The 26552-nt window shown below is 43.5% G+C and overlaps 1 protein-coding gene across 2 annotated transcripts; it reads left to right on the top strand.

The window, feature by feature from the left end:
* Positions 1–110: 110 nt before the first annotated feature.
* ZNF454 (zinc finger protein 454) lies at positions 111–24281 on the top strand. Of its 2 annotated transcripts, none has more exons than XM_036080128.2 (5): positions 111–378; positions 1389–1486; positions 2469–2595; positions 3024–3113; positions 19693–24281. In XM_036080128.2, exons 2-5 carry the CDS (start codon positions 1454–1456, stop codon positions 21006–21008), a joined length of 1566 nt encoding a protein of 521 aa, XP_035936021.1. In that variant the 5' UTR covers positions 111–378; positions 1389–1453; the 3' UTR covers positions 21009–24281. The 2 variants fall into 2 exon arrangements, with proteins under 2 accessions (XP_035936021.1, XP_077923791.1); XM_078067665.1 differs by lacking the exon at positions 111–378 and adding an exon at positions 443–571.
* The last annotated feature ends 2271 nt before the right edge of the window (positions 24282–26552 follow it).

The raw sequence follows: 26552 nt of genomic DNA, 5'->3' as shown, positions 1-26552 counted from the left end.
GGGGAGAGCTGACTAAGGGGAACCGCGACGAGCGTGCCGTGGCCTCTGGGAAATGTAGTTTCAGCACGCAAAGCACCCAGGAGTCGTGTTGAAGGGCGAGGCCCTGTCTGCGCAGGCGCACGGTATCACCTTCTCGGCCCTGCGCACGGGCTGGCGCTCGCCGCCGCTTCGGCCGCTGGGAAGTGGAGTCTTGGGAAGCCGAAGGGTTGCAGCCCTCGGACTCGCGGGTATTCGGCTCCGCGGCGCCCCCGGCAACGCGCAAGCGCAGTTCCGACCCGGGCTGCCGACTCCCGCTCATTGTGTTCCGCCTGCGATGTGGCGGTTGCGGTTCCTCGCCGCGGCCAGAGGCTCCTTGAAGGGCAATCCGGTGGTGACCAGGCACGGTGGCCAGAGCCGCGTCGGGAGAGCGGGAGCGGCCGTGGGGTGGTCGGGCCGGGGGGCAAGGGCGGGGGGAAAGAAGGCCGAGGAGGTACAGGTCGTAGTCTGTCCTGGAGGACGCTGATCGGATGCCCCAAACTTCCCGGGACGTATGGCTGAGGTTTGATTGAAGAGGAAAGGGGAGGACGGCCAGGTGCGGGCTTTTGGTTTTAGGGTCGAAATGTGCGAGAGCATGTGCAGGAGGATGCGGTCCGGGCCTCTGCGAGCCGACTCCGGGAAGCCGGTGGACGCTCCGGGGGTGATGCTTCGGGCTGTCTCGGAGCCCCGTCTGCGGACCTCGCCGAGGCCGGGGCAGCCGCAGCCGCAGCCGCAGCTCCCGCGGGGACCGGGCAGGGGGCCGGAGGGTGGCTTCTAGGAATGAGACTCCCAGCCCCCTCCCCGCCACCCAGCCACACAAATGCACTGCCTCTCGCCCTCCTCTGGCTCTTTGTCACCCACACTGGGCCACTGAGGGGGAGAGGCCTGAGGTCGGAGGTGGGCTTGGCCTGAGAGGCCTTGACAGTGAGTATCCAGCCCTCTTGGCTTGCCTTTGGAGGAGAAAGAAGACCATCCTTCCCCACTTCTTCCACTCCCCTCCCAGGCAGGGGGGAAAGTTCTGTCAGGGTAACTAAAGGGCAAAGGCCAGAGGGTGGGTAGAAAGCCTGAGATCTGGGACTGAAGGGTGCTTTCTGCAAGGAGAAGCCAACGTATTTAAGATACAGAAGGGAAGATGTGGCGGATTTGATCCAGATGCTGGGGAAAGTGTGGGGCTGGGAATGGCTGCATGCCGAGGGATTCGCTTTACAGTGGAGGCCAGCAGAACTATCCTCAGAGAGGAGAGAGAATTGGGAGCAAATAGGGACTAAGAATCTACTGCTTCGGGGTATTGGAGGACTCCCGGGACGTGAGTGCTCCCAGCCTCAGTCTGGACTGTCCTGTGATCTCTTTTAACCCAGTTCTCCTCATAACAGGTGTGTAGAAGTTTCTAGCCTAAGTCCTGCTCTGCCAGTCCCTGAAAGGGCTTATCAGAGAAGGAATGGCCGTCAGGCACCTGCCAACCATGGTCCAGGTGAGTGGGGAGTTGCTGCAGGGTTCCCCGCCCCCAATTTGCCTTATAAAAGTTTTGAATGTAGAGGTTTGAAAAGGGTGCGCTTGTTTTTTCACCCTGACCAAGAGCTGGTCTCTTAATCCAGTCTCAGTTGGAGGCCTGACCCCGTTGCTCCTATATGTACATGTATAAAGAAAGAGATATATATGTGTATATGTTTATATATGTATATATATATTGGCTTTCTTCTCTGGGCTTCTCCTTAACTCTTCTCAGGGCACACCAGCTTCTTGGCTTCTCAGCCAAGAGTTTCCAGGGAAGGCACTAGTTGTGATCAGAGGGGACAAGGTCATATTGTTCAGAATGACTATTCCTGTGCGAACCACGTATGTGTGTTGGGGGTGAGCAGGTGAGCAGCTGAAGACAAGCAGGAGTTGCTAAGCAACAAGTAATAGGTGCTGGGCCATGTTCTCCAAGACGTGCCAGGAAGACAAGAGAGATGTGGAAACAGTCCCTAGCTTCTTGGAGTTAACAGTCCAGTGGGGGGAATCCGAAAGCAAATGAGAACTCACAATAAAGTGGGACGGTGCTTTGCTGGGCCTGCACAGGAGTTGAGGAAGGCTCTGCCCAGGAGGAAATGTGGAGGCTGAGGCCTAGGTAGGATTTGGTCATGGGGTGGGGTGGAGGCAGGGCTGGGCAGATTGAGGGAGATGGGAGAAAATGTCCAGGGCAAAATGAACAGCAAGTATGAAGTCTCAGTGCTGAGGAAGCATATCTTCTCCACAATACGTGTTTCTTCAAGACAGGAAGTAAGGTCTGATAAAAATTCAGCCCCTAGGACACCCTGAGGAAATGCTTACATTGTCACAGAATACCGTCCTGCTCTATGCTAACAGTCCCGCACCTCTCAGCCGGCTTCTGGGGACTGCCAGGCTCAGCACTTCCCAGAGAGCCATGGGAGGGGGTCGCCGCAGGTCACCAGGGATGGGATTTGCTGTTACAGGAATCAGTGACCTTCAAGGACGTGGTCGTGCTCTTCACCCGGGACGAGTGGGCACAGCTAAGCCCTACTCAGAGGGCCCTTTACAGGGATGTGATGCTGGAGAACTACAGCAACCTGGTCTCACTGGGTAAGCGGGGGGCCTCCGAAGGCTGATCTTCACATCTGGGGATCCCTTTGGGACCCTTATAAACTCTTAAACTGGTTCCACACAGAAGACTGGGCTGGGAGTGGGCTGATGGAGGATGTTCTCTTCAGGGCTGCTGCATGCCTACCCCTGGTGTCCTGGGGACGTGACCCCTTTGGAGTCTAAGTGCAGATGCTTCGAAGGCGATGAGGTTGAATTCTCTCTCCGTTTCAGCCCTTCAGGGAGAAGGACATGGGAACAGATGGTTGGTGTCAGGCCCCAACTGTCTGTTCTTCCTTCTGGGGACTCGCCTGTCCCCTGGCCTTCCTATCGGGTCACCTTTCCCAGGAAGTCCCGAGGACCAGGTCTCCTCCTTACAATGATTTATCGCTGGTATGAACAGATGTGGTCCATTTTCCCCTCAAAAACAGGACTCTTAGGACCTCAACCAGAGCTGTTTTCCCAGCTGGGAAAAGGAGAAGAATGGATGCTGGAGGATGCATCGGGAAGCTTCTGTCTTGGTAAGAGCCCTGCGTGTGGGAGGCACCTGGAGGGACCCCACAAACACTCCAGGCCCATGGACTGCGAAACGTCATCTTTTCCCTTCTCATTCACTGCAATATCTGGTTGCCACACTGGTCCCCCTGTGCATGTGGGCTCTCTTCTCCATGAATTTTCTTCTCCCTTCTTTGGCGTAGATTAATAGTCTCCAGTTGGGAAAAGGCCTCCGGTGTAATTCAGGCCTCTCCCACCAGCCCATGTCTCTTTTAGCATCTAACAGTGCAGTCTCTGCTCACGGTTCTCAGTGGTGAGGAACCGTGCCAGGTTACACACAGCAGGGTGTGATGGGCCGGCTAACCATCTGCCTTCTGAGGCAGCCCTTCTGGCTAAACATTGCACACTTCTTCAACCGCCTTCGTATTTGTTCATCTGTATGTACATATATTCGGCCAGCATTTAATTATTCTCTGCCTATTGTCAGCACCACACTGGGCTGGAAGCACCATGAGAATGTGGCCAGGTTTATACTTTGCCGGGTTGCTCACTTCGCACCTGCTGGGTGGCATAGACTTGTAGCCTGAGGATACAGAGAACATGACAGTTTGGTGGTGGTTACTTGTCTCAAGGAGCCCTGTGGGTCTGGTAGCTTAAGAGCAGGAGTAAGGGTGCCCCTCCCCTTGCTCCTGAATATTGTAGGGAGCGTATTGCTTTATCCAAGATGTGACGACATTTCCCTTTGGGCTGGCATTTTGTAGGCTGGAAAGTATTTTTTTAAAACCTTTTGGTACTGATTTTTCACCCAGCAAAACAGGCAGGGATTTATGGACCCAATCTGTTATGGAATTTAAATGTCTTAACTCTAAAACTCAGTTATCCAAAAAAATATCTTCTAACTTACTGCAGTAGCATTCTGAATTTGTATGTTCTATTATACCCAAGCTAAGGCATTTTTAGTATTTCATTCTGTATTATGCAAGCAGTGTTCTAACAAATGAAGGGGGGGGCAATTAAGCAAGAGAAATTCATCCACTGTCCTGCCGCTCTAGCATAACATCATCCATTCTTCCATTACTCATCATTACCACTAGTTCTTTCTTGCACTTGGGTGGGGGGAATATGAAGATGGAGGAGTTTTATGCCTAGAAGCAGTTTGATAGTCAGGTGTAGGTAATGACATGAAAAACCAGGTGGTCAGGGTTCAGGCCCTCCCAGGTGCCTTTCCTGACCCTCAGGGTCCAGCACCTCCTATTTCCAAGTTGCCTGGACACCCCAAACCTTGAGCCGATTCTTGAGGGATGATAAGTGGTCAGCACTGATCAGGCATGGGAAGAAGTCTTATTTTACACTTCCCAGTGAAGTTTTATAGCTGTTCCTCTCATTATCTATGGAAGATATATTTTTACTTTTGAACAGAACCATCTTCTCTTTTTTTTTTTTTTAGCCAGAATTGCTGCTATGGAGAAATGGTAGTCATTTCCAAATGCTTATCGCCCTCTTGTCACTCTCTCATTATTACTATTCTTAAAGCACTCATTAGATCATTTTTAGTTTTGGTTTTTTTCTTATTTCTGTTTCACTTCATAATGACTGACTGGGACTTCAAAAACCCATCTAGAACTTCTCCATTGTTGCACCAGCTACCCTTGGTTTAGAACAGACATTTATTTTCAGTGGTAGGAAGAAAAAGTCCTTCTGATAGGTTTCTCTTCTCTGGGCCCTGCGCTAGCGGAGGGAGAAAAGAGTTGGCATTTGAGCCCCTGGGGACCATCACCGTGCTGGGTGTTTTCCCAGGGAATTTAGGCGAATTGCCCCATTCAGTCCTTACAACCTGTGAGGCAAGTCACATCAACCCCACTTACAGAAAACCAGGCCTCAGCATGGTTAACCCATTTGGAAAGATTTAATGTTGCTATTTCCTGGCAAGTCAGGATTGGGGTGAAGCCAGCATTGAAACCCTTCTGACCCTCAAACTCATTTTCTCCCCTCCTGCAAAATAGCTTCAGTCACCTAGAAATTGTTTACTCAGTGAACCTACAGATAACCACCTGGTCCCTTAATTTAGGTCGTGTGCTAATGACTTTTTATAGTTCTTCCATATTTATTAATCTGTTGAGGTTTCTTTCTGTTACATTGGTTGTGCATTTTACCAATTAGCTTTAAACTGTTGGTGGTTTTATTTTATTGTTTTTTTGTTTTTTGGGGTTTTGTTTGTTTGTTTGTTTGTTTGAGCCTTGAAGTGTATTCGTTTACAACTGGGCATAGCATTCATCTAAAAATTTAACACTTTATAGTGTGTCTTCTTCCTCATTTCCAACCTTATCTGCTGTTTCCCACCCCCCCTCTTAAATTTGTTGGGAATTTTTTTCAGAGATCCAGCTCTTATTTACATCTCTTACAGGTTGTAATTTTATTTCTATGCTTGTGGTCATTTCCTTGTTTTACTTTAAAATAAATGTATTTTGATGGCTGTACGTTCTGTATACGAAAGAGAATCCGTGGTATCTTGTGACAGTTACGAAGAGTAGGGCAACAGCACCCGTGCCCCACTGTCCGGCGGAAGAAACAAAACTTGGGGCGCGCGGGGAGCGGTGTGTGCGCCGCATCACTGCCCCCGGCCCAGCCCGGCCGCTGGCTTGAGTGGTACCCGCAGCCCCACGCTGCTCGTCGTGGGCTTTCCACGTTTCTCTGTAGCTCGGAGCAGTCCTGCTCAGCTGTGCACGCTTTCACGTTTGACCCATGTCGTGTACAGCAGACCCCTTCCACGGGTTGCACTTCTCAAGCCCTTGTTGAGGTGCGTGGCCCTGCACTTCGACACCCCCAACGGCGATAGCGCAGGTTTTCCGTTCTGTTGCTGCTGGGCCTATAGGTGGTTTGCGCACTTTGCTGACTGCATATTCTTATGCACGTTTCCTCGGACACATGGGCCTTCTGCGGGAGTCTTTTTTAGGCGTCTTCATAGGCGTAGAAACACTGGCTTTAAGGGTAGATGCTTCTTCAGCTCTGCTAGGTTTTCCCAGATTACTGATAGTTGATGCAAGTTCTTGTTACTTCACGTTCTTGCCAAAATTGGGAACTGTTAGACTTTTTCCCAGTCCCATTCCTGCGAGACGGTATCTCCCTGTGCTTTTAAATTATATTTCCTTGTTTCCTAGTGAAATTGAACATCTTTTCGTGTGTTGCTAATTTGTGTTCTGTGACTTACATGTTCATATTCTTTGCCCATTTTTCTATTATAGTTTATCTTTGTCTTATTCATTTGTAAAAAGTCCTATGTATTCAGGAATCCAGTATTTTAGCGGTTAATATGTGTGTCACCCTATAGCTTCTCCTTTCTCTTTACTAACAGAAATTCTTAATGAAGTAAAATGTATCAGTCTTTTGCTTTAATGGTCTTTATCTTCATACTTTTTGTGTCATGTTGAAATGGTCCTTTCTACCCTTAGATCCATGAGGGAAGGACTTGGTCTTGCTTGTTCTTCTTTCCTCAGCGCACCAGGTCCCAGTGTGTATTTGTTGAATGGAAGCATGAATTTCTAATAGTACTTAACTTTTGTCTTTTTTTTTCTATAAAATCTTGTCAGAGGTTTGCTTTTTAATAGACTTTTTTTTTTTTTGAGTAGCCTAATATGGGGCTTGAACCCGCAACCCCGATATTAAGACCCAAGCTGAGATCAAGAGTCGACGCTTAACTGACTGAGCCACCCAGGTGCCCCTTTAATAGACTTTTTAATGAATATTTGACTCTGCTGATCCTTTCTATTTTACCTTGATCTAGGTCATTGATTTTTTTTTTTGCCCCTTATTTCGTACCTCTGACTTTCTTAGAGTTTATTCTGTTCTTCTTATATTTGGTATTAAGTTTTATCACACTAATACATGCCTTTCATGAAACTATAGTGTTTAATACAAAAAAACGAGTGGCCTCTTTGTCCCCCCTTTTCCCCATTCTCCCCTCTGGAGAGATAGCCACTTTTCTTTTAGCTGATTATTTGATGTGTTTGCTTCCAAATAATGATGTTTTTGCTATCTCTAACCTAAGAGGTCCCTCTGACCTCTTTGCAGTTAATCCCCTCCCCCATCCCTAGCCCAGGCAACCCTGATCTGCCAGGATTTCATAGGATTGGACACGTAGCCTTCTGTGTCTGACTTCTGTCACTTAGCACAGTATCTCTGAGACTCTTCCTTGCCGTTTCACGTGTCAGAAACTCTTTGCTGTTGCTGAGTTAGCACCCTGTCATATGGCAATAGCTCTGTTCAGTCGTCGTTAATGAGCATTTAGGCTATCTTCAGGTTTTGGCTAAAGCTGCTATGAACATTCCAGTACAAGGCTTCTTCATGGGGATGTATTTTAGTTCATATGCTCTTTGCAGACATACGGTTTCAGTAAGGTATGTGCCTAGAAGCAGGAATCCCATGTTGTGTACTAGTTTTGTGTTTAAACTGGGAAACTGTTTTCAGTGGACGTGAAATCCAGGTGCTCCTTACTGTACTGGGTAGGACTCCAGCACCACGCTGAGCAGCAGCTGTGTGAGGGGCCATCCCTCCTTGTCCCCTGTCTTGGGAAAGCACTCGATCTTTCACAATTCAGTATGTCAGGTGTAGATTATTTTGTAGATGCCTTTCTGATGCCAGGTTGAAGAAGCTGACACATCTGATGAGAGTTTTATCATGACTGGATATTGCATTTTTTTCAAATGCTTTTCTGAATCATTATGATGCTGCTATGGTTGATCAATTACATTGATTAGTTTTAAAATATCAAATGAGATTTGCATTCCCAGAAAACCCCAACTTAGTTTTGATTTATTGTTTTCAAAATATTGCTGGATTAAATTGGCTAACATTTTGTTAAGGATTTTTGCATCTGTATTCCTGATAGATTAGTCTGATCTGTTCCTCGCAATATCTTTGTTTTTGGTATCAGAGTAACATTAGCCTCATAAAATGAATTTGGACATTTCCCCTTCCCTATTATTTTTCGGGAAAATCTGTTTAGAATTGGTGTTATTTCTTCGTTAAATGCTTGGTCAACTCAGTGAAGTTTCCTAGGCCAGGAATTTTCCTCATGGGAAGGTATTAAACTGCAAATTCAGTTTCCACAGCTTCTCTTCAGTGGGCCACAAATGTTAGCTGCCTCAGCCTCCCCGAATATTGAGCCCTGTCACTTCAATTCACTGAGCCTCCTGGGCTGTTTTGGTCCCTGTGCTGTGACCTGGACACTGTCCTCACGGGCTAAATCCCTAGGCCTTCCCTTGTCTGTTTCCTTTCTTCCAAGGATCTCCATCTTTCCCTGTCATTTGTCCATTGCCTAAAAAGTTGTTTGTTTTTCTCTCTCTCTCTTTTCTTCCCCCCTGGTTTTCTAATTGTTTAACAGCGGGAATTCTCAGAGTTTCAAATCCTGCCATCATTTTTTAATTTCCAAGAACTCTTGTTCCTCTGGATGTTGCTTTATTTGTACGCTGGTATTCACATTTTATAGTTAAAATTTTTTACCTCTAAAGATAAATGATTTTTGAAAACATTTTCTTCTCCCTTCATAAGCTCTGTGTCCTCGAATTTTTCTCTTTGATTATTTTGGTATCTCTTTCCTGTTAGAAGCTTTCCTCCGCTATCTGGTAGTCCCCGATTGTCTACCCAGGTAAACGGTGGGAGGATCAAGGTCCTTTTTGGAAACTCTTCGTGGTTGAGCGGGGCTTGAGTCTCTAATACCGCTCTCCTGCCACCAGCTGGCTGGTGTCTTCAGTCCAGAGCACCTTCGATTTACTCCCTCCAAGAGAAAAGGCCTCCAGTCTTCTCCCAAGTTGGGAGAGGGAGTCCCTGAGCTCCTCTGAGTTGGGGAAGGGATGTGGGGGCCTAAAGGCTTTTGTAAACTGACCTTAAACCAGTGCTCCATAATCCACTCCCCACTTCCGCATGTACGTGATGGTGCCAGTTCCTGAAACTCTAGGTGATTTGGAAGTAAATCGAGTTAGTTTCTGATCCCTCCCTAGGGGTGACCTTTTGAGTACATTGTAAAAGGGGCTTGGATCACACCACTTGCATGCCTTGCATGAAACCCTGGAGTTACATAGTTTAAGACCATACTTTGTTTTTTGTAACGTGGGACAGTGCAGCTAGGGGTATTGCTTCTTAATTCAGCCCACCCTGAAGTGACCTGGAGGCCCCAGGGAGAGCAGATCCTGCCGGCTTAGATCTTCAGTGGGGGTCCAGTCTCTCCTGACCTCAGTTCATCTTCAGTGTGGGGAAACCGGGGTGCATTTGACTCCCCTCTTGATTAGATGAGTGTTCTCCTGGAACACTAAACATTCAGAAGACAAATATTCTCTTAAATGTAGATGATGTGATTTTATTATCACAATCAAGAAAAGGCTTTAATAGATAAAACTATCCAGCAGCTGCTAGAAAAGAAAGCCAACAATTGGTTATTTTTGTTGAGCCACAGTATCCTTTTTGAAAGCCATCTGCCGGATTTTTTTTAAGTAAAAATGTTTTGTAGTAATGTGTAAAACTCAACAAATTTTTGCAGTGTAAATATTGTATAACTGGTACCTGTGACAAGAAATAGAATGTTACCAGCATGTCAGAAACCTCCCATCCCCTCTCTTTCTTTTGTTCTGAAGGTAACTACTACCCTGACCATATACTTGTTTTGCCTGTTTTTAAAGGTTATATAAATGGAATCATACAGTATCTACTCTTCTGTGCATACAGTATGTTTGAGATTCATCCATGTCTGGCAATAGTTCGATCATTCTCACCGATTTACAATATTTCACTCTGTAAACCTACCAACATTTCTACTTTCTACTGTTGCTAGACACTTGATTCATTTCTAGCTTGGAGGTATTATGAAGTGTACTGCTTTAAACGTGCCTATACGTCTGTTAGAAAATATAAATGTACATTTCTCTTGGGCATGTAGCTAGGAGTACTATGTTCATGAGTATGCAAGCTTTAGTTGACACTGCCAAGTAGTTTTCCAAAGTGGATATACCGGGCGCCTGGGTGGCTCAGTTGTTGAGCAACTGCCTTCGGCTCAGGTCATGGTCCCAGGGTCCTGGGATCGAGTCCCATATCGGGCTCTCTGCTCCGCAGGAGGCCTGCTTCTCCCTCTCCCACTCCCCCTGCTTGTGTTCCCTCTCTCACTGTGTCTCTCTCTGTCAAATAAATAAATAAAATCTTTAAAAAAAACAAACAAAAAAAAAACAAAGTGGGTGTACCAGCAGTATGTGAGGGTTCCATATTCTCCTATAGACCTAGTATTACCATTTAAATTTTTCTCCCACCACTCTAGAGGGTTTATGGAGTATCTGATTGTATCTTAACTTATGACTGATGAAATTGATCATCTTTACTTGTAATCTCTTTAATATCCTCTTTTTTTTTTTTTTGAAGATTTATTTATTGTAGAGAGAGAGAGAGCACAAGCGGGAGGGGCAGAGGGAGAGGGAGAGAATCTCAAGCAGACTCCGCACTGAGTGCAGGGCCCAACTTGGGGCTTGATCTCACAACCCTGAGATCATGACCTGAGCCAACACCAAGAGTCAGACACTTAACCAACTGCGCCACTCAGGCGCCCCTAATATCCTCTTTTGTAAAGTACCTGTAAGTCTTTCCATTATTTTCTATATAGTTGTCTGATCTTTTCTTATTGATTGATAGGATTGCATATTTGGGATTTGAGTTCTCAAGTGTCATGTATATGTATGTGTATTGCAAATGTTGTTTCCCACTCTGAATAATAGTGTCATTTGATAAATAAGTTCTAAATTTTTAATATAGTCCAGTTAATCAGGGTGTGGGTTTTTGTGGTTTTGTTTTGTTTTGTCTTTTTGCCCCTTGTGGTTAATGCTTTTTGTGTCCTACATAAGACGTTTAAGGCCATGAACATCTTTGTTTTCCTGTAGCAGCTTTTTTCTTTTGTCTTTCGTACTTTGGTCTGAAATCAACATGGAAGATTTATCGTTCATTGTTTTCCATATGGGTATCCAGTTGACCCAGGATGGTTTGCTGAAAAGACGGTCTTTCTCCTCACTGTATTGCAGTATCTCCTTTGTCATATGGCGACTACGTGTGCATGAGTCTGATTCTGGATTCTGTAATCTCTTGCATTGGTCTGTTGGAATATAGGACTGTTCCTAGACTCTATTCTGTTTCATTCTTTTTGTCTAATCTTGTGTCAATACAATACTGTTTTAATTACTCTAACATTATAACTAGTCTCACAATTGATGATATAAGTCTTCCAGCTTTATTCTTTTCTTTGCTTTTAGAATTTTTGAATTGACTATTCAGTTTCCACAAAATTTCTGCTGGGATTTTAATAAGAATTGGCCTGAGTCTGGAGCTCAAATGGGGAGAATTGGTAGTGTTCCATTCTGTGAACATGTTATATCCCTATATTTGGTTAGGTTTTCTTTATAATTTCTCTGAAATTTTTTGTCATTTTATGTGTATGGTTCTTGCACATCTTTCATTATATTTATTTCTGAGTATTTTTTGTTTTTGATACAATTATAAAATCTTCTGAAAGTTTTCTTTTCCAATTATTTGTTGCTGATATATAGATAGACTATTGGTTTTTATATATTGATCTTATGTCCGGCAACTTTACTAAGTTCCCTTATTAATTCTAATAGATTGTAGATCATTTTGTTGTTTTATATGAATATAATCATATTATCTGAGAATAATGATATTTTTTTTCTTTCTTTACTTGCACCAGTTAAGACTTCTAGTACAACTTTAAATAGAAATTGTAATAACAGGGCGCCTGGCTGACTCAGTCAAAGAGCATGTGACTCTTGATCTCAGGGTCATGAGTTTGAGCCCCACTTTGGGTGTAAAGATTACTTAAACTTAAAAAAAAAAAAAAGAAATTGTGATAACAGACATTTTTTTTCACTGTAGTCTCAGGGGAATGTTTTCAGTATTTTGCAATTAACTGTGATGTTTTGTGTAGATTTTTTGTAGGTACTTTTATCAGATTAAGGAAGTTATGTTCTACTTCTACTTTACTGAGTTTTTATCATGACTGGGTATTGAATTGGGTCAGATGCCTTTTCAGCATCTATTGAAAGAATGATACCATTTTTCTCCTGTATTTTGTTAATATGGTGAATGACACTGGGTGATTGAAATGTGAAGACAACGTTGAATTTCAACTTATTTGTGATCCATTATCCTTTTTTTTTTTTAAGATTTTATTTATTTACTTGACAGAGAGAGACAGCGAGAGAGGGAACACAAGCAGGGGGAGTGGGAGAGGGAGAAGCCGGCTTCCCACTGAGCAGGGAGCCCAATGTGGGGCTTGATCCCAGGACCCTGGGACCATGACCTGAGCCGAAGGCAGGTGCTTAATGTCTGAGCCACCCAGGTGCCCCTCCATTATCCTTTTTTATATCACTTTTTTATATTCCTTTTGCTGAATATTTTTTTTAGGAATTTTGCATTTGTGTTGAAGAGAAAGAATGGTCTGCGATTCTTTTTTTTTAAATTGTCCTCATCAGATCTGGCAGGTTGTGCTAACTTCATAAAACCGATTAGAAACGTTTGTTCTCTTCAGTTCTCTGAAAGAGCTTGTGTAAGATTGGTGTTATTTCTCCTTTAAATGTTTAGACAAATTCACTAGTGAAGCCAGCTCTGCCTGGCAATTTCGTTGTGAGAAGTTTCTATGTATTTATTTTTTAAAGATTTATTTATCTGAGAGAAAGAGAGAGAGAGTGAGCACAAGCTGGGGGAGGGGCAGAGGGAGAGGGAGAGAGAGAATCCTTAAGCAGACTGCCCACTGAGCAAAGAGCCCAATACGGGGCTTGATCCCAGGACCCTGAGATTATGACCTGAGCTGAAATCAAAAGTCAGCCACTTAACCTACTGAGCCACCCCAAGCACCCCTGTGAGAAGGTTTTAAAATGAAATTCAATTTATTTATTAGATGTAGGACCATTCAAATTTTCTGTTTCTTTTTTTGTACATTTCTAGGAATCTGAGCCTTTTGTCTAAGTGCCCAAACTTATTAGCATAAAGTTTCCTTATTATGTTATTGTTCTTATAAGTCTCTGTGGAATCTGTCCTGATGTCATCTTTATCATTATTGATATTAGTAATTGATATTAGCAATTAATTAGTAATATTAGTAATCATTATTGATAATTAGTCATTAGTGATAATTAGTAATTAGTAAGGCACACACATAATTATTGTGTGCCTTCTCTCTTCTTGATTAGTGTTGCTAGAAGTCTATCAGTTTTTATTAAGTTATTGATTTGTTGTCTTTATTATTTCTTTCCTTCTCCTTTGTGTTTCATTTGCTATTTTTCTAATTTCTTGAGATGTACATTTCCTTCTACACATGACTATAGCTGCATCAGTTTCATTTCATCTTTTTATTATCATTTAAATTATTTTCTAATTTTTGTTGTGATTTTTTTTCTTTCCTCTATCAGTTATTTAGAAATGTATTGCTTAATTTAGAAATATCTGTGGATTTTTTAAGTATCTTTTTGGTATTTTGGTGTTCATTTCCAGCTTAATTCTACTGAGTTCAGAGAACATATTCTGAATGCTCTCAGTCTTGTGCAATGCATTCATTTACAGTTCAATATAAGGTCAGTTTTGGTAAATGTTCTGTATGCACTAATAATACGTACTCTGTCATTGTTGGGTATGCTATTTTCAAGTCTATTAATTGAGATTTGTTTATCAGATTGTTGAGATCATCTCCATTCTTTCTTTTTTTTTTTTTTTAAGATTTTTTATTTATTTGAGAGACAGAATGGGAGAGAAAGAGAGCATGAGAGGGGGGAGGGTCAGAGGAAGAAGCAGACTCCCCGCTGAGCAGGGAGCCTGATGCGGGAATCGATCGTGGGACTCCAGGATCATGACCTGAGCTGAAGGCAGTCACTTAACCAACTGAGCCACCCAGGCGCCCAGATCATCTCCATTCTTAACGGTTTGATTTCTGAGTTATTGAGAGTGGTGTGTGAACATACATTACTAGGATTGTTAAGATCTCTCTATTTTTGCTTTTCATTTTCTCAGTTTCTACTTTATACATTGTGAAGTTAAGTGCAAATGTAGATTTGTAATATGTTCCTGGAGAACTGTCCCTTCTGTCAATATGAAATATCTGAAAGTCTATTTTTTCTAATATTGTAAGATTTGTCTGATATATACATCAGCTTTCTTGTGGTTAGTGCTTGCATGATAAATCCTTTTTATTCTTTTCTATATTTCTATGTCTATGTTTTGGTATTTCTCTTCTAATAAGCATTTAGTTGGATTTTTTTTTTAAGATTTTATTTATTTATTTATTTGAGAGAGAGAGAAATAGCATGAGAGGGGAGAGGGTCAGAGGGAGAAGCAGGCTCCCCGCTGAGCTGGGAGCCCGATATGGGACTTGATCCCAGGACTTTGGGATCATGACCTGAGCTGAAAGCAGTCGCTTAACCAACTGAGCCATCCAGGTGCCCTAGTTGGATTTTTTTTTAATCCAGTCTTACAATCTTAGTTTTTTAATAGGATATTTAAAACAGTTACTAATATGTATGGGAGGGGCGCCTGGGTGGCTCAGTTGGTTAAGTGGCTGCCTTCGGCTCAGGTCATGATCCTAGGGTCTTGGGATCGAGCCCCATGTCCGGCTCCCTGCTCAGCGGGGATTCTGCTTCTCCCTCTCCATCTGCCTGCCACTCTGCCTGCTTATGCTCTCTCTCTCTGTCAAATAAATAAATAAAATCTTTTAAAAAAATAATAATAATATGTATGGGATTGGATATCTGTTATCTTCACATTTATTTTGTGTTTTACTCACCTGCTTTAAATTATCTTTTGTCTTTCATTTTGCCTTCTCTTGCTTTATTTTCATCCTAATGCTTGTTAATTCTTCTTTAACTATTAGACTTTATTGCTAGTACCTTAAAATATTAACTCCTTTTTCTCCCATCTTTCGTGTTATTTTTTTGTAATTAATTAATTTTTTTTGATGTAGTGTTCCATGATTGATTGTTTGCTTACAACACCCAGTGCTCCATTCAGTGTGTGCCCTCTTTAATACCCATCACCAGGCTAACCCATCCCCCACCCCCCTCCCTCTAAAACCCTGTTTGTTTCTCAGAGTCCACAGTCTCTCATGGTTCGTCTCCCCCTCCGATTTCCCCCCCTTCATTTTTCCCTTCCTACTATCTTCTTTTTTTTTTTTTTTAACATATAATGTATTATTTGTTTCAGAGGTACAGGTCTGTAATTCAACAGTCTTACACAATTCACAGCGCTCACCATAGCACATACCCTCCCCAATGTCTATCACCCAGCCACCCCATCCCTCCCACCCCCCACCACTCCAGCAACCCTCAGGTTGTTTCCTGAGATTAAGAATTCCTCCTATCAGTGAGGTCATATGATACATGTCTTTCTCTAATTGACTTATTTCGCTCAGCATGATACCCTCTAGTTCCATCCACGTCGTTGCAAATGGCAAGATTTTGGGTTTTTTTGATGGCTGCGTGATATTCCATTGTATATATATACCACATCTTCTTTATCCATTCATCTCTTTCGTGTTATTTTTGCTATGTATATTTAATTACATATATATTTTCAACCTCTCAAGACATAATTATTGTGTGCAATAATACTTACATGTATTAACATATTTACTTTTCCTATTGCTTTTCATTCCTTCTTACATTTCCATGTTTCCACCTGGGATTTTCTTATGCCTAGACATACTTGTTACCGTTTTTTTTAAATATGGGTCTGCTGGTGACACAGTCTCTTGTTTTTATTTGTATAGAAACACCCATTTCATATTCATTTTTTAAGGATATTTTCTTTCTATTGAATTCTGTTTGGCAATTATGTTCTTTCAACACTTCCTGATGTTTCATTTTTTTCTGGCTTCCATTGATTTTGTTGAAAAGATGGCTGTCAGTCTTATTTTTTTCTTCTTTAAAAGTAATGTATTTGTTTTCCTCTCAAGTAACTGTCAAGATTAAACTTAGGTTTTCAGTAGTTTTGTTTAGATGGATTTTCTTTGTATTTATCCTGCTTGGAATCTCTAGTGCTTCTCAAATTCATTTTTCAGCCTTTATATTTTTCAGATAGTATTTTTGTCCCATTTGTTTCCTTCTTCCATTCTAGAACTCGTCACACATATGTTCAGTCTCTTCATCATGTCTTCTATGTTTCTTTTTAATTTTTTTCAGCAAGTTTTACCATAGATGTTTTCTGCTTGTGTATTTTTCCAGTGCACTATTGCTCCCTTCTGCTATGTCCAATATACTATTAAATCTATCTGCTCAGTTCTTAATTTCAATTATTCTTTTCTAGAATTTTCATTTGATTCATTGGTTCCAATCTTCTGTTGAAATTCTCATTCTTATTTGTTTTATTGAACATACTAATCACAGTTATCTCAAAACCCATGTTTGATAACTTTGGTATCTGATACCAGGTTCTGTGGGTCTTTGTGTATTATCTGTTTTTTCTCTTGACTTAATTTCTTAGTACTCCGGTAAATTTTGATTGAATCCTGATACTGTATTTGAAGAAGTGAAGAGGCTCTGGGTGATGTTATATTCCTCCAGAGAAGATTTACCTTTTCTTCTGGCAGATAGTGAGTGTACAGGAACCACCTTAATCCAACCAGGGACGTGTTAGCTGGAGATTGGGTTGTGGTGTTTATAAAGCTTTGCTTATCTCTTGTTTGCCCTGCTACTAGGTTGTAGCCCTCCAGGAGTGCCTACTGAGAGCTTTACATGTTTACTGTGACCACTACCCCCTTCTTTGGAAGATCCTGATCTCAGTTTTTGGCACCATATTTTCTTAAGATTAGAAAAGTTTGAAATTCTGCTTAGCTTTGGTCTCTTGCCCTGAGAAGTTTTAGAATTCAGCAAATTCTATAAGGAAAAAAACCAGTAAGTATTGGGATTACCTTTCTATATTTCCCTTCTCTCTCAAATATTAGACTATCAGATTGGCCTCGAGTGACATCTGATGCCTTTAGACAGAATTTTTGTTTATCGTTTAAGATTTTCCAGTTGTTTTCTGCAGGAATGTCTGCCACAGCCTACTTTACCAGGTCCAGAAGTGAAAGCCAGCCCTTAAGGTGTTAAGATTTGGCAATCCTGGCATTTAACTGACCATTTTTGTTTTGAGCAACATTATTGTGAGCTCACCAGGATTTTAGCTTTAAAATGCACCTGTTTAACTGTCTTTTCCAGATAAGTAAAGGAATTAGTTTAGTTTAGTTTGGTTTTGTTGATTATAGCTCTTTGTAGATTTTCTGGAGTGTGTAGGAAAAAAAACTGATGAGGAGGCTTGTTCTTGATAGGATTTTCCAGGCATCTTTGATCACTGCAAAGTAGTGTCTAGCTCTTATCATTTCATTTCTTAGTACAAAGTCTTAAATAGACTGAACATCACAGGCAGATATTCACAAGTACATAGGAGAAACTAGCTTGCAGTCCAGAACTGTGCTTGTTCATGCAGACAGACCTCACTCCGTTGTGCTGTGCAAATGTGTGTTTCTTACAAGTCGAAGGTTGGTGGTTATCCGGCGCCAAGCACATCTGTTGGCGCCGTTTTCCCACAGTGTTGGCTCACTTCATGTCTCTGGGTCACATTCTGGTAATTCTGGCAATAAAATTGAAAACCTCTGGAAAGGATGCACTATTCTAGATACCATCAAGAACATTCACAATTTATGGTCACAGGTCAAAAAATCAATATTAATAGGAGTTTGGAAGTTGATTGCAATGCTCATGGATGACTTGGAGGGGTGCAAGCCTTCAGTGGAGGAAGTCACTGCAGGTGTGGTAGAAAGAGCAAGAGAACTAGCCTTAGAAGTGGAGCCTGAAGATGGGACTGAACTGCTGCAAGCTCGTAAGACAACTTGAATGGATGAGGAGTTGCTTCCTACAGATGAGCAAAGAGAGTGGTTTCTTGGCATGGACTCTACTGCTGAGGATGCTGTGAAGGTTGTTGACATGACAACACAATATTTAGAATATGACATAAAGTTAGTTGATAAAACTGAGGCAGGGTTTGAGAGATTGACTCCAATTTTGAAAGAAGTTCTACTGTGGGTAAAATGCTATCAACAACACCTCATGCCACAGAGAAATCATTCCTGAAAGAGAAGAGTCCATCGATGCAGCAGATTTCATTGTTGTCTTATTTTAAGAAATTGCCATAGTCACCCCAGCCTTCAGCAACCGTCATTCAGCAGCCATCAACACTGAGGCAGGACCCTCCACTAGCAAAAAGATTTTGCGGAAAGCTCAAATGCTGGTTAGCATTTTTTAGCAATAAAGTACTGTATAATTATGGTACATAGAGTGTTTTTCTAGACATAAAGCTGTGCTACTTAATAGACTACAGCATAGTGTAAACTTTTACATGCACTGGGAAACCAAAAAATTCGTTCGACCTCCCTTTATTGCAAAATTCACTGTATTGTGGCAGTCTGGAGCTGAACCTGCAGTATCTCTGAGGTCTGCCTGTACCGTGAAACCAAGTGAGACAATTGTTGAGTAAGGACAGAATTTGTCTGTGGGGAGAGAAGTGATTCTGTCAGATAACGCATGGGACCGTGGCTCGTATCCCAGTAGCAGAGTCCCATTTCCAGTGACTAGTATACTGCTTTCCCCAGTCAGGGCCTCACTCTGTAAGATGTACTGCGTATATCCAGGCAGATTTGCTGCTTTGTTCCTCGTTTTCTGTCCTCACATACCTCATGGTACATTTTCCTCATATAGATGTTACATTATTCATATAGGTTTAAAGACTTTACTTCCTCACCAGTAGTAGGAGGTCCTAATTTTATTAGCAGATATGAGTGTTTCATACAACCTTTATAGTGGCCTTTTTATTAGCCATCTGAATGCTAAAATGAGTCTATAAAACATAAAAATGTTGCTTTTAGTAGTTACAGGAATTGAATTGCTTCTCTACCAAGTGTTGACCTCTAGTTTCCCTGGTTTCCTAGGCCTAGGTTATCTAGGTTATTTTAAAGACCATACCACTGGGGCACCTGGGTGGCTCAGTCGTTGAGCATCTGCCTTAAGCTCAGGTCGTGATCCCAGAGTCCTGGGATCGAGCCCTGCATTGGGCTTTCTGCTCTGCGGGACGCCTGCTTCTCCCTCTCCCACTCCCCCTGCTTGTGTTCCCTCTCTCGCTGTGTCTCTCTCTGTCAAATAAATAAATAAAAAATCTTTAAAAAAAAATAAAGACCATACCACTAAAATAGACAAGGTACTTTTTTTTTTTAATCCATTAGCATAGTAGGGTCTGCGTAGGCTTTTTGAGGCTTAGAAAGTCAGGTAACTTCTCTGTAATCACAAAGAAAATGAATATTGTACTCAGGATCCCAACCCAGGCCTGTGACTTCTGAACTCAAGCTCCCAAGCTGTCCTGCTTCAAACATCTTACATTAAATCAACCCCTACCTGCCACGTCCTCTGTTCACCTCTCTTCCCCTTTCCTGTCCTATCTTCCCTTCAAGACGCCTTCAAAACTGCAGCCTCTTTGTCAGCATTATAAACAGGCTTATCTTCTTACCCCAAGTAGATAAAACATACGATTATGTTTGATGTCTTTCAGACTGGATGACTATGCCTGTGAGTAAGAACTCTCCTCTCAAGGCGGATATTCCTGACGGAGACTTGGATCAGTGGATGATAAAGAAAGGATTCGCTAGAGATAGTCACTGGAAATACGATGGCCTGTTGGAATGGCAGCATGGAGGCCAGGGGGTACTTGCTCACCAGAAAACCCCCTCTGTGCTCAGCACCCAGGCCAGGGATGAACCTGGGAAGCACTGCGCTGTGAGCTCATCTGTTGTTCAGAGTCAGGGATTTCAATCTAGCAAAAAAGCCTTCGAGTGTAGTGAGTGTGGAAAAGTCTTCACTAAGAGTTCAACCCTTAATAAACATCAGAAAGTTCATACTGAAAAACTGAATGCAAATCGGAAAACTGTTATTAAAGAGAAACGATATGAATGTAGAGAATGTGGGAAAGCCTTTCACCAGAGTACACACCTCATCCACCACCAAAGAATTCACACTGGCGAGAAACCGTACGAATGTAAGGAATGTGGCAAGGCCTTCTCCGTGAGCTCCTCACTCACTTACCATCAGAAAATTCACACTGGAGAGAAACCTTTCGAATGCAATCTATGTGGGAAAGCTTTTATCCGAAACATACACCTTGCCCACCATCATAGAATACACACTGGAGAGAAACCTTTTAAATGTAACATATGTGACAAAGCCTTTGTGTGCAGGGCACATCTTACCAAACACCAGAATATTCATAGTGGAGAGAAACCCTATAAATGTAATGAATGTGGGAAAGCCTTTAATCAGAGTACAAGTTTTCTTCAGCATCAAAGAATTCACACTGGAGAGAAGCCCTTTGAATGTAACGAATGTGGAAAGGCCTTCAGGGTGAACTCTTCCCTTACTGAGCATCAGAGGATTCATACTGGAGAGAAACCTTATAAGTGTAGTGAATGTGGGAAAGCTTTCAGGGATAATTCATCCTTCGCTCGACATCGGAAAATCCATACTGGAGAGAAACCTTACAGATGTGGTTTGTGTGAGAAAGCGTTCAGGGATCAGTCAGCCCTAGCCCAGCATCAGAGAATTCATACTGGGGAAAAACCTTATACATGTAATATGTGTGAGAAAGCCTTCAGTGACCATTCAGCCCTCACTCAGCATAAGAGAATCCACACCAGGGAAAAACCTTACAAATGTAAAATCTGCGGGAAAGCCTTTATTCGAAGCACACACCTTACTCAACATCAGAGGATTCACACAGGAGAGAAGCCCTATAAATGTAATAAATGCGGGAAAGCTTTCAACCAGACTGCAAACCTCATTCAGCATCAGAGACATCATGTTGGAGAAAAGTGATAGGATTATAGTTTATATGGCAGAGCTTTGAGACTGAGTATGTTAATTATTGAATGTAAGAGAATCCATTCCAGAGAATAGCCATGAAAGCCTACCCAAAGATGGAATTTTTATTTACGGAGAATCCAGTTTCACGGTATTGTGGGTTTGAGAATTTAAGAATGGCATGCCCTCCTAGTTCAGAACTGCCTCAACTGAATACCAGTAATGTTTAATTAGTCTGAATTATCAAATATCATAACCAAAATGAAGCTTCATTAACAACATAGAAATTAGATTATCAAATTTACATTTTGACTGTTAAGAGAAATTATAAAATTGTAAAAGACCAGGTTGAGAAGCAAAGGAACAAAAAAGAAAATGGTCTATAAGCATTTCACTCACTTCTTTTATATAAGAGGGTTTCTACTTTTCAATGGAACCCTTTGTTCTCACCCACCCACTTTCCCAGTGTAAGGAAAGTGCAGTCACCATGCATTGGCCCCAGAGTTACTTAAATTATTTTTCCCACCTTCTGCTTCAAACCATCTTCTCAGATTTCCCTGACTTAGGTGTCCACTGGCTGCTTACCCATATTCTCCTTCTGGGACAACTCATTTGAATGGTGTGTCCCTCTTGATTTAGCACCTCCTAACTGGTGACATCGTGTCACATCATCACCCCATTTGGCCTTGGGGAATGTGGTGATCTGGCCTCATAAACAGTCCATGATTCTGGGATATCACACCCAGACCCAGCATTCAGAACTCGGGAGCCCTGGGAGGCAGAGGTCAATCAAACTTCTTGAGTTCCCCAGTTTCTCTGGGCCTCACCTTGACTCTGACACTGGGATGGTACCTTAAAGTAGGGGCTTAGTTTGTGTAGACATTACCTCCAATTGTTCCTTGCTGTACTTACCCCACACACAGCAGTCAGGGGACTGCTCAGCTTCAGATGTGACAATCCAACCACCTAGCAGTGTTCTAGGCCCCCTCCGCTTCTGTGACTTGCCATTTCCTAACATGCAGCTGACACAAGTTAGAGCCCCAAAGCCACTTCTCAAAGGCCCTGACCCCCTCTCTTGCCCTTGGCTGTCAGTCCTCTGTGTCCACTGCACTAGAGTATATATTCATTACCCCCAGAATATTAACTGCTGCATCCTGGTCCCTGACCTTCTGTCCAATTTTCTGAAGGTCTAGACTGTGTTCACAGGACAAACAGCTTGGAGTTTATGCTTTGGCATTTGAAAGTGGGCATTTCCTCTTCTCCATCTGGGTATTCTACTATTTAGAGACTGTCCCATTCTGACAGTGGTGAGCTATCTGTAGAGTAATTCCATGGGTGAAGAAGTTGAGAGCATCATGACATTCTCTGGCAGGGCATTGTCCATGCCCAAAAGTTTTAGTGATACTCTATTCCTGCAGGTACAGTTCCTTCTCCATCTTTGGTTCCTCACTACTCTCAGTAGAAATCACAGAGATAAAATAACGTGTGCCTCCACACACACAGCCGCTGGTAGCGCTGTCCCCTTCCCCACCACAAAGGATGGGGAGCCCACACTGCAAACTGGAACACACCACATCATGAAGACGGAAGAGCAAGTCAACCGTTGTTCTGGGAGACGGAGTGGCAAGTTCTTAGTATGTGGAAGTGCAGAAGAGGATAGCCTGTATCCTGGTGGAATCAGTAGACTCCAGGTTGAACACAGACTTGGAAGCTTCCAGCCGCTCTAAAGCCTAAGTTCTCTAAATTCAGCTTCCATCGAATAAAGGCCGCCAGTGTGGGCAGGCATCTCCTGTGGGGGGGATCAGCAGCTCATACTTTCTCCCCTGCTAAGCTGCAGGTGAAGCAGTATTTCAAGGGGTGACTTGGAGCTCTTTGTACGCTGGGCCCACACGTGTTCATCTGCAGCCTCAGAGGGCTGGAGACCCCAGATTCCACAAGAAACCCAAAAACTCACTCGCTGCTACAGATCCCTGCCTTCAGTACTAGCCATAGGGCCTGCCTGCTCCTAAACCTTGAATCCCTGTGGAACACTGCTCAGCTGAGTTCACTGTTCATTTTGTTTGTATTTAATGAGAGCTGATGCCACGGGTCCTGTGCCTGCAGTTGAGCCGGGGCCAAGACCGGCTGCCCTCTGAGAGCCTCCTCCGTCCCGGGGACGGCTCCAGCATCTGTTCCTGCACCACAGTCCGTGCAGCCTGGAGGCCCTCAGTCTGGGTTTGCTCCCTGCCCTATCAGCGCACGCATGACTACGCCATCGCAGGATAATGATTGAGCCAGTCTCCCCACCCCCTCGCCGGGACTAGAGAGAAAGAGGAGCCAGAGAAGCAGACCTAGACCCCACCTCCCACATCTGACACATCAGAGCTCCCCTGGCCTACTGTGGAATCGCCCAGTAGGCAAACCCAGTGGAAGGGCCAATTCCGCTCTGCCTGGGGGAAGGGTTTGAGAAGAGGATTAGCACCGTAAACTTTGTTAAAAATCATCCTTGTCTGTGGGCTCCCATGAATACCCCTGAAACTGCCAGCTCTTGGGGGAAAAGTAATTGCTCCAGTTTCCCCTTTCACATTCCTCCAATGCTCTCTTGTCAGGTCGCCCCATCTCCAGGTGATACTCTGGGCGCCTGGGTTCTCCCCGCCGACTGAGCTTGCCTCACTGCCAGCAGTGTCTGCCCAAGATGTTGCCTTCCTCCACATTCAGCAACAGCTTTTAGAATGGCACCTTGACCCTCAGCGGACTAGGGCTTCCCGGTTACAGTGCCTGAGCCTCAGAGTCTTGGAATAAAACAGCCCTAAATTGCATGCATCTTTGGTTGAGAAAACAACTTAATTCCCTTGAACATGAATTTAGTCTAAGTGCATAGCCTCCAGCCGTTTGACTCCTCTTCCCTCTGCACTTTGCCCTCCCCTCCCTTTAACTGGATTAACCAGCAAGGCGATGTGGACAGGAAACACTCCCACCCTACTCTAGCCTGCAGTTGGGAGAGGTCCCAGCTTCTAGCCCCACCTCAACTCCTGCTAAATATATTTTTGGTAGTATTTTTACCTTTAGTATTTTTATACCAGTTTGTGAAGGGAAAAAGAAAATACAAGGTTTGATTGTTTCCCATCACTCATGAACTTCTCCATTGTGCTAATGACCATTCTCTGCCAGTGCCAGGATTTGGTTGCTTGGGCATGTTCTTCATCCTGTGTATTACCCTGTCTGCCACTCATCACTGTTCTTAAAAACTGCTGCCATAGAATGATCCATCAGTGTGTCTTTCTGAAAATAAATGAGAAAAGTACAGTGTTCTAAGAGGTACAAACTGCATTTGTGTTACCTGGTTATCTCTTAAGACATGGCCAAAAGTAATGCTTCCAGGTATTTTTATCTTTATATGGCCAGTCTGGTCCTAGCTGCCCACAATGAGCACCCAAACCTACCTGGCCCCAGAAACCATAGTTCAGGCTGTGGAATACAAAGAGTTGTGTCCCCAGTTGCTGGGGACAGCAGCTAGTATGTGAGGACATCCTTCAGACCAGGTACTGTTGTAAGCACTCTGCACATAATAACTCATTTAATCCTCACAATTATGTGAGACTGTCCCATCCCCACTTGAAAGTTGAACAGAGAGGTTTAAAAGTATTTTGGAAGTTGCACAGCTGGTAACATGCATGATTTGAGGATGTGACCCAGTCATTGTAGCTCTAGGGCACACATGCCTCCCTGCTGCACTCACCCCCCTCCTTCATGGACACATTCTAGGTCACCCTGGAAAGGCCGCTTGGCTCCAGACACTGGAGTGGGGCTGATGTGGCTATTGATGGGTGGAGGGCTATTGTAGCAAGTCCCCAGCCTTGCAGCTATCTTCCAAGCATGGTTTTCCATACCCACTTCCTTCACAAAAAGACCTTTCCTTGGCCCTGGGTTGGCAAGGTGGAAAGGGTTCAGGTGCTCCTCTAGCCTGAGAGTACAAGAACCATGGGTTCACAACTATCAGCCCTGGGATGTCTCGTGGGCACAGCCTGATAACCATGGCGGGTCCAGAACGCAGGCCAAATGAGAGTAATTACTAGGAGTGCCCTTCTGGAGGTATTCCAAAAGCAGAAAGCCAAAGCTAGTAGCTAGAGAAACAGCAATAACCATTAATCGTTTCTGCCAAGCATAGTACATACACAGCTGGTATGCGTACATCTAGGTACTGCTTTCATGGAACTTAAATACAGAAGACAGGTATTGCAAAATGAAACACAAATAATTAGCAAAATAATTGTAGTTTGTGGGATGCATGTTTACACAGATGGGGTACCACGAAAGAGAGTGTGAGAGACCCAGCTGTAGATAGCGTGGTTGCATCGGACTTCTCTAGAATTAACAACAGACACAAAGCTGTTGAGTTCAGTGAGACAGGGAAAGAGGTTTGGATGCACAAGGCAGGAACTAGCAGGGGCTAGTTAAGTGCCATTAAAAAGGTGTGGGTGGAGCCCAGGGTGAGGACTTGCGTTAGCAGGATGAGGTTCCACAGGAAGAGGCAGGACCACAGCCCAATCAGCCACTGCAGTGAGCTTGGCACAAGTGATTGCCAGGTGTCAGGTTTTGTGCTTTAAACTTCTAAGCTTCAAGTTGTTGCTATTGATGAATAAATTTTACCAGAGCATAAATATTGGGAAGTTTTCCAATTAGTTTGTTCTTTCCCAATTAATTTTCTTTGCAGTGAATAAGAAATCCCAAAATTGGAAGAACTTAAATACGGGAACTTAAAAATCACGTAAGTTTCAATTGCTAATTTATTTCAGCAATATACTTCAACCAAGGTACAGCATTGCTCACTGCTACCTAATGTTATCATTTCTAGTCATTGTGATGGGGGGGAAATGGGGTTATAAATATTTACAGGCGAGGATACACCAGATTCCCCTTGGTGCATTGCCTCAGGCTCCTCACCAATCTTTCTGGTCCCCTCTGGACCACCTCCCACTCCAGCCACCAGTGACTTTGTCCACCCCACAGATCCAGTCACGGCACTCACCTGTGTAAACCCTTCCATGGTTCCCCTTGGCCAACCATGGGAAGCAAAGCCTTTCAAGACCCTTCACAGCCAGACCCATGTAGAATTCATATTTTTATGAGGGAAATACAGCACACATTTCTCTAGAGAGCAGTTTTGAAGAAGGAATGCTTTTTTTTTTTTTAAGATTTTATTTATTTATTTATTTATTTATTTATTGAGAGAGAAACAGCATGAGAGGGGAGAGGGTCAGAGGGAGAAGCAGGCTCCCTGCTGAGCCGGGAGCCCGATGCGGGACTCGATCCCAGGACTCCGGGACCATGACCTGAGCCGAAGGCAGTCGCCCAACCAACTGAGCCACCCAGGCGCCCAAGAAGGAATGCTATTTGAGGGGTCTGAGATGGGGTCTTGGGATCGGTCGGCTGTGGGGTTTGTGTAATGAGTGGGGTCTGCATGGATAGTGACTGGTAGGACTGGGAGGGTGGATGTTGGGAAATGGGGTCAGTGATGTGGGCATCTGCAGGGATCAAAGAGACTCTGGCTGTCAGCGACTGTGGGAGAGGCTAATCATC

The sequence above is a fragment of the Halichoerus grypus genome, chromosome 2 (genome assembly GCF_964656455.1).
Source record: "Halichoerus grypus chromosome 2, mHalGry1.hap1.1, whole genome shotgun sequence".
Classification (NCBI taxonomy): domain Eukaryota; kingdom Metazoa; phylum Chordata; class Mammalia; order Carnivora; family Phocidae; genus Halichoerus; species Halichoerus grypus.
The sequence above is the reverse complement of the archived record's forward strand: the minus strand, read 5'-3'. Positions and strand labels throughout refer to the sequence as shown.

What these genes read in the sequence shown, in the direction of transcription:
- ZNF454 (XM_036080128.2), top strand. Translation starts at nt 1,454, where the DNA reads ATGGCCGTCAGGCACCTGCCAACCATGGTCCAG. An exon ending in ACCTGCCAACCATGGTCCAG is followed by an intron (nt 1,487 to 2,468) that starts GTGAGTGGGGAG and finishes TTGCTGTTACAG; the next exon opens with GAATCAGTGACCTTCAAGGA. An exon ending in CAGCAACCTGGTCTCACTGG is followed by an intron (nt 2,596 to 3,023) that starts GTAAGCGGGGGG and finishes CCTCAAAAACAG; the next exon opens with GACTCTTAGGACCTCAACCA.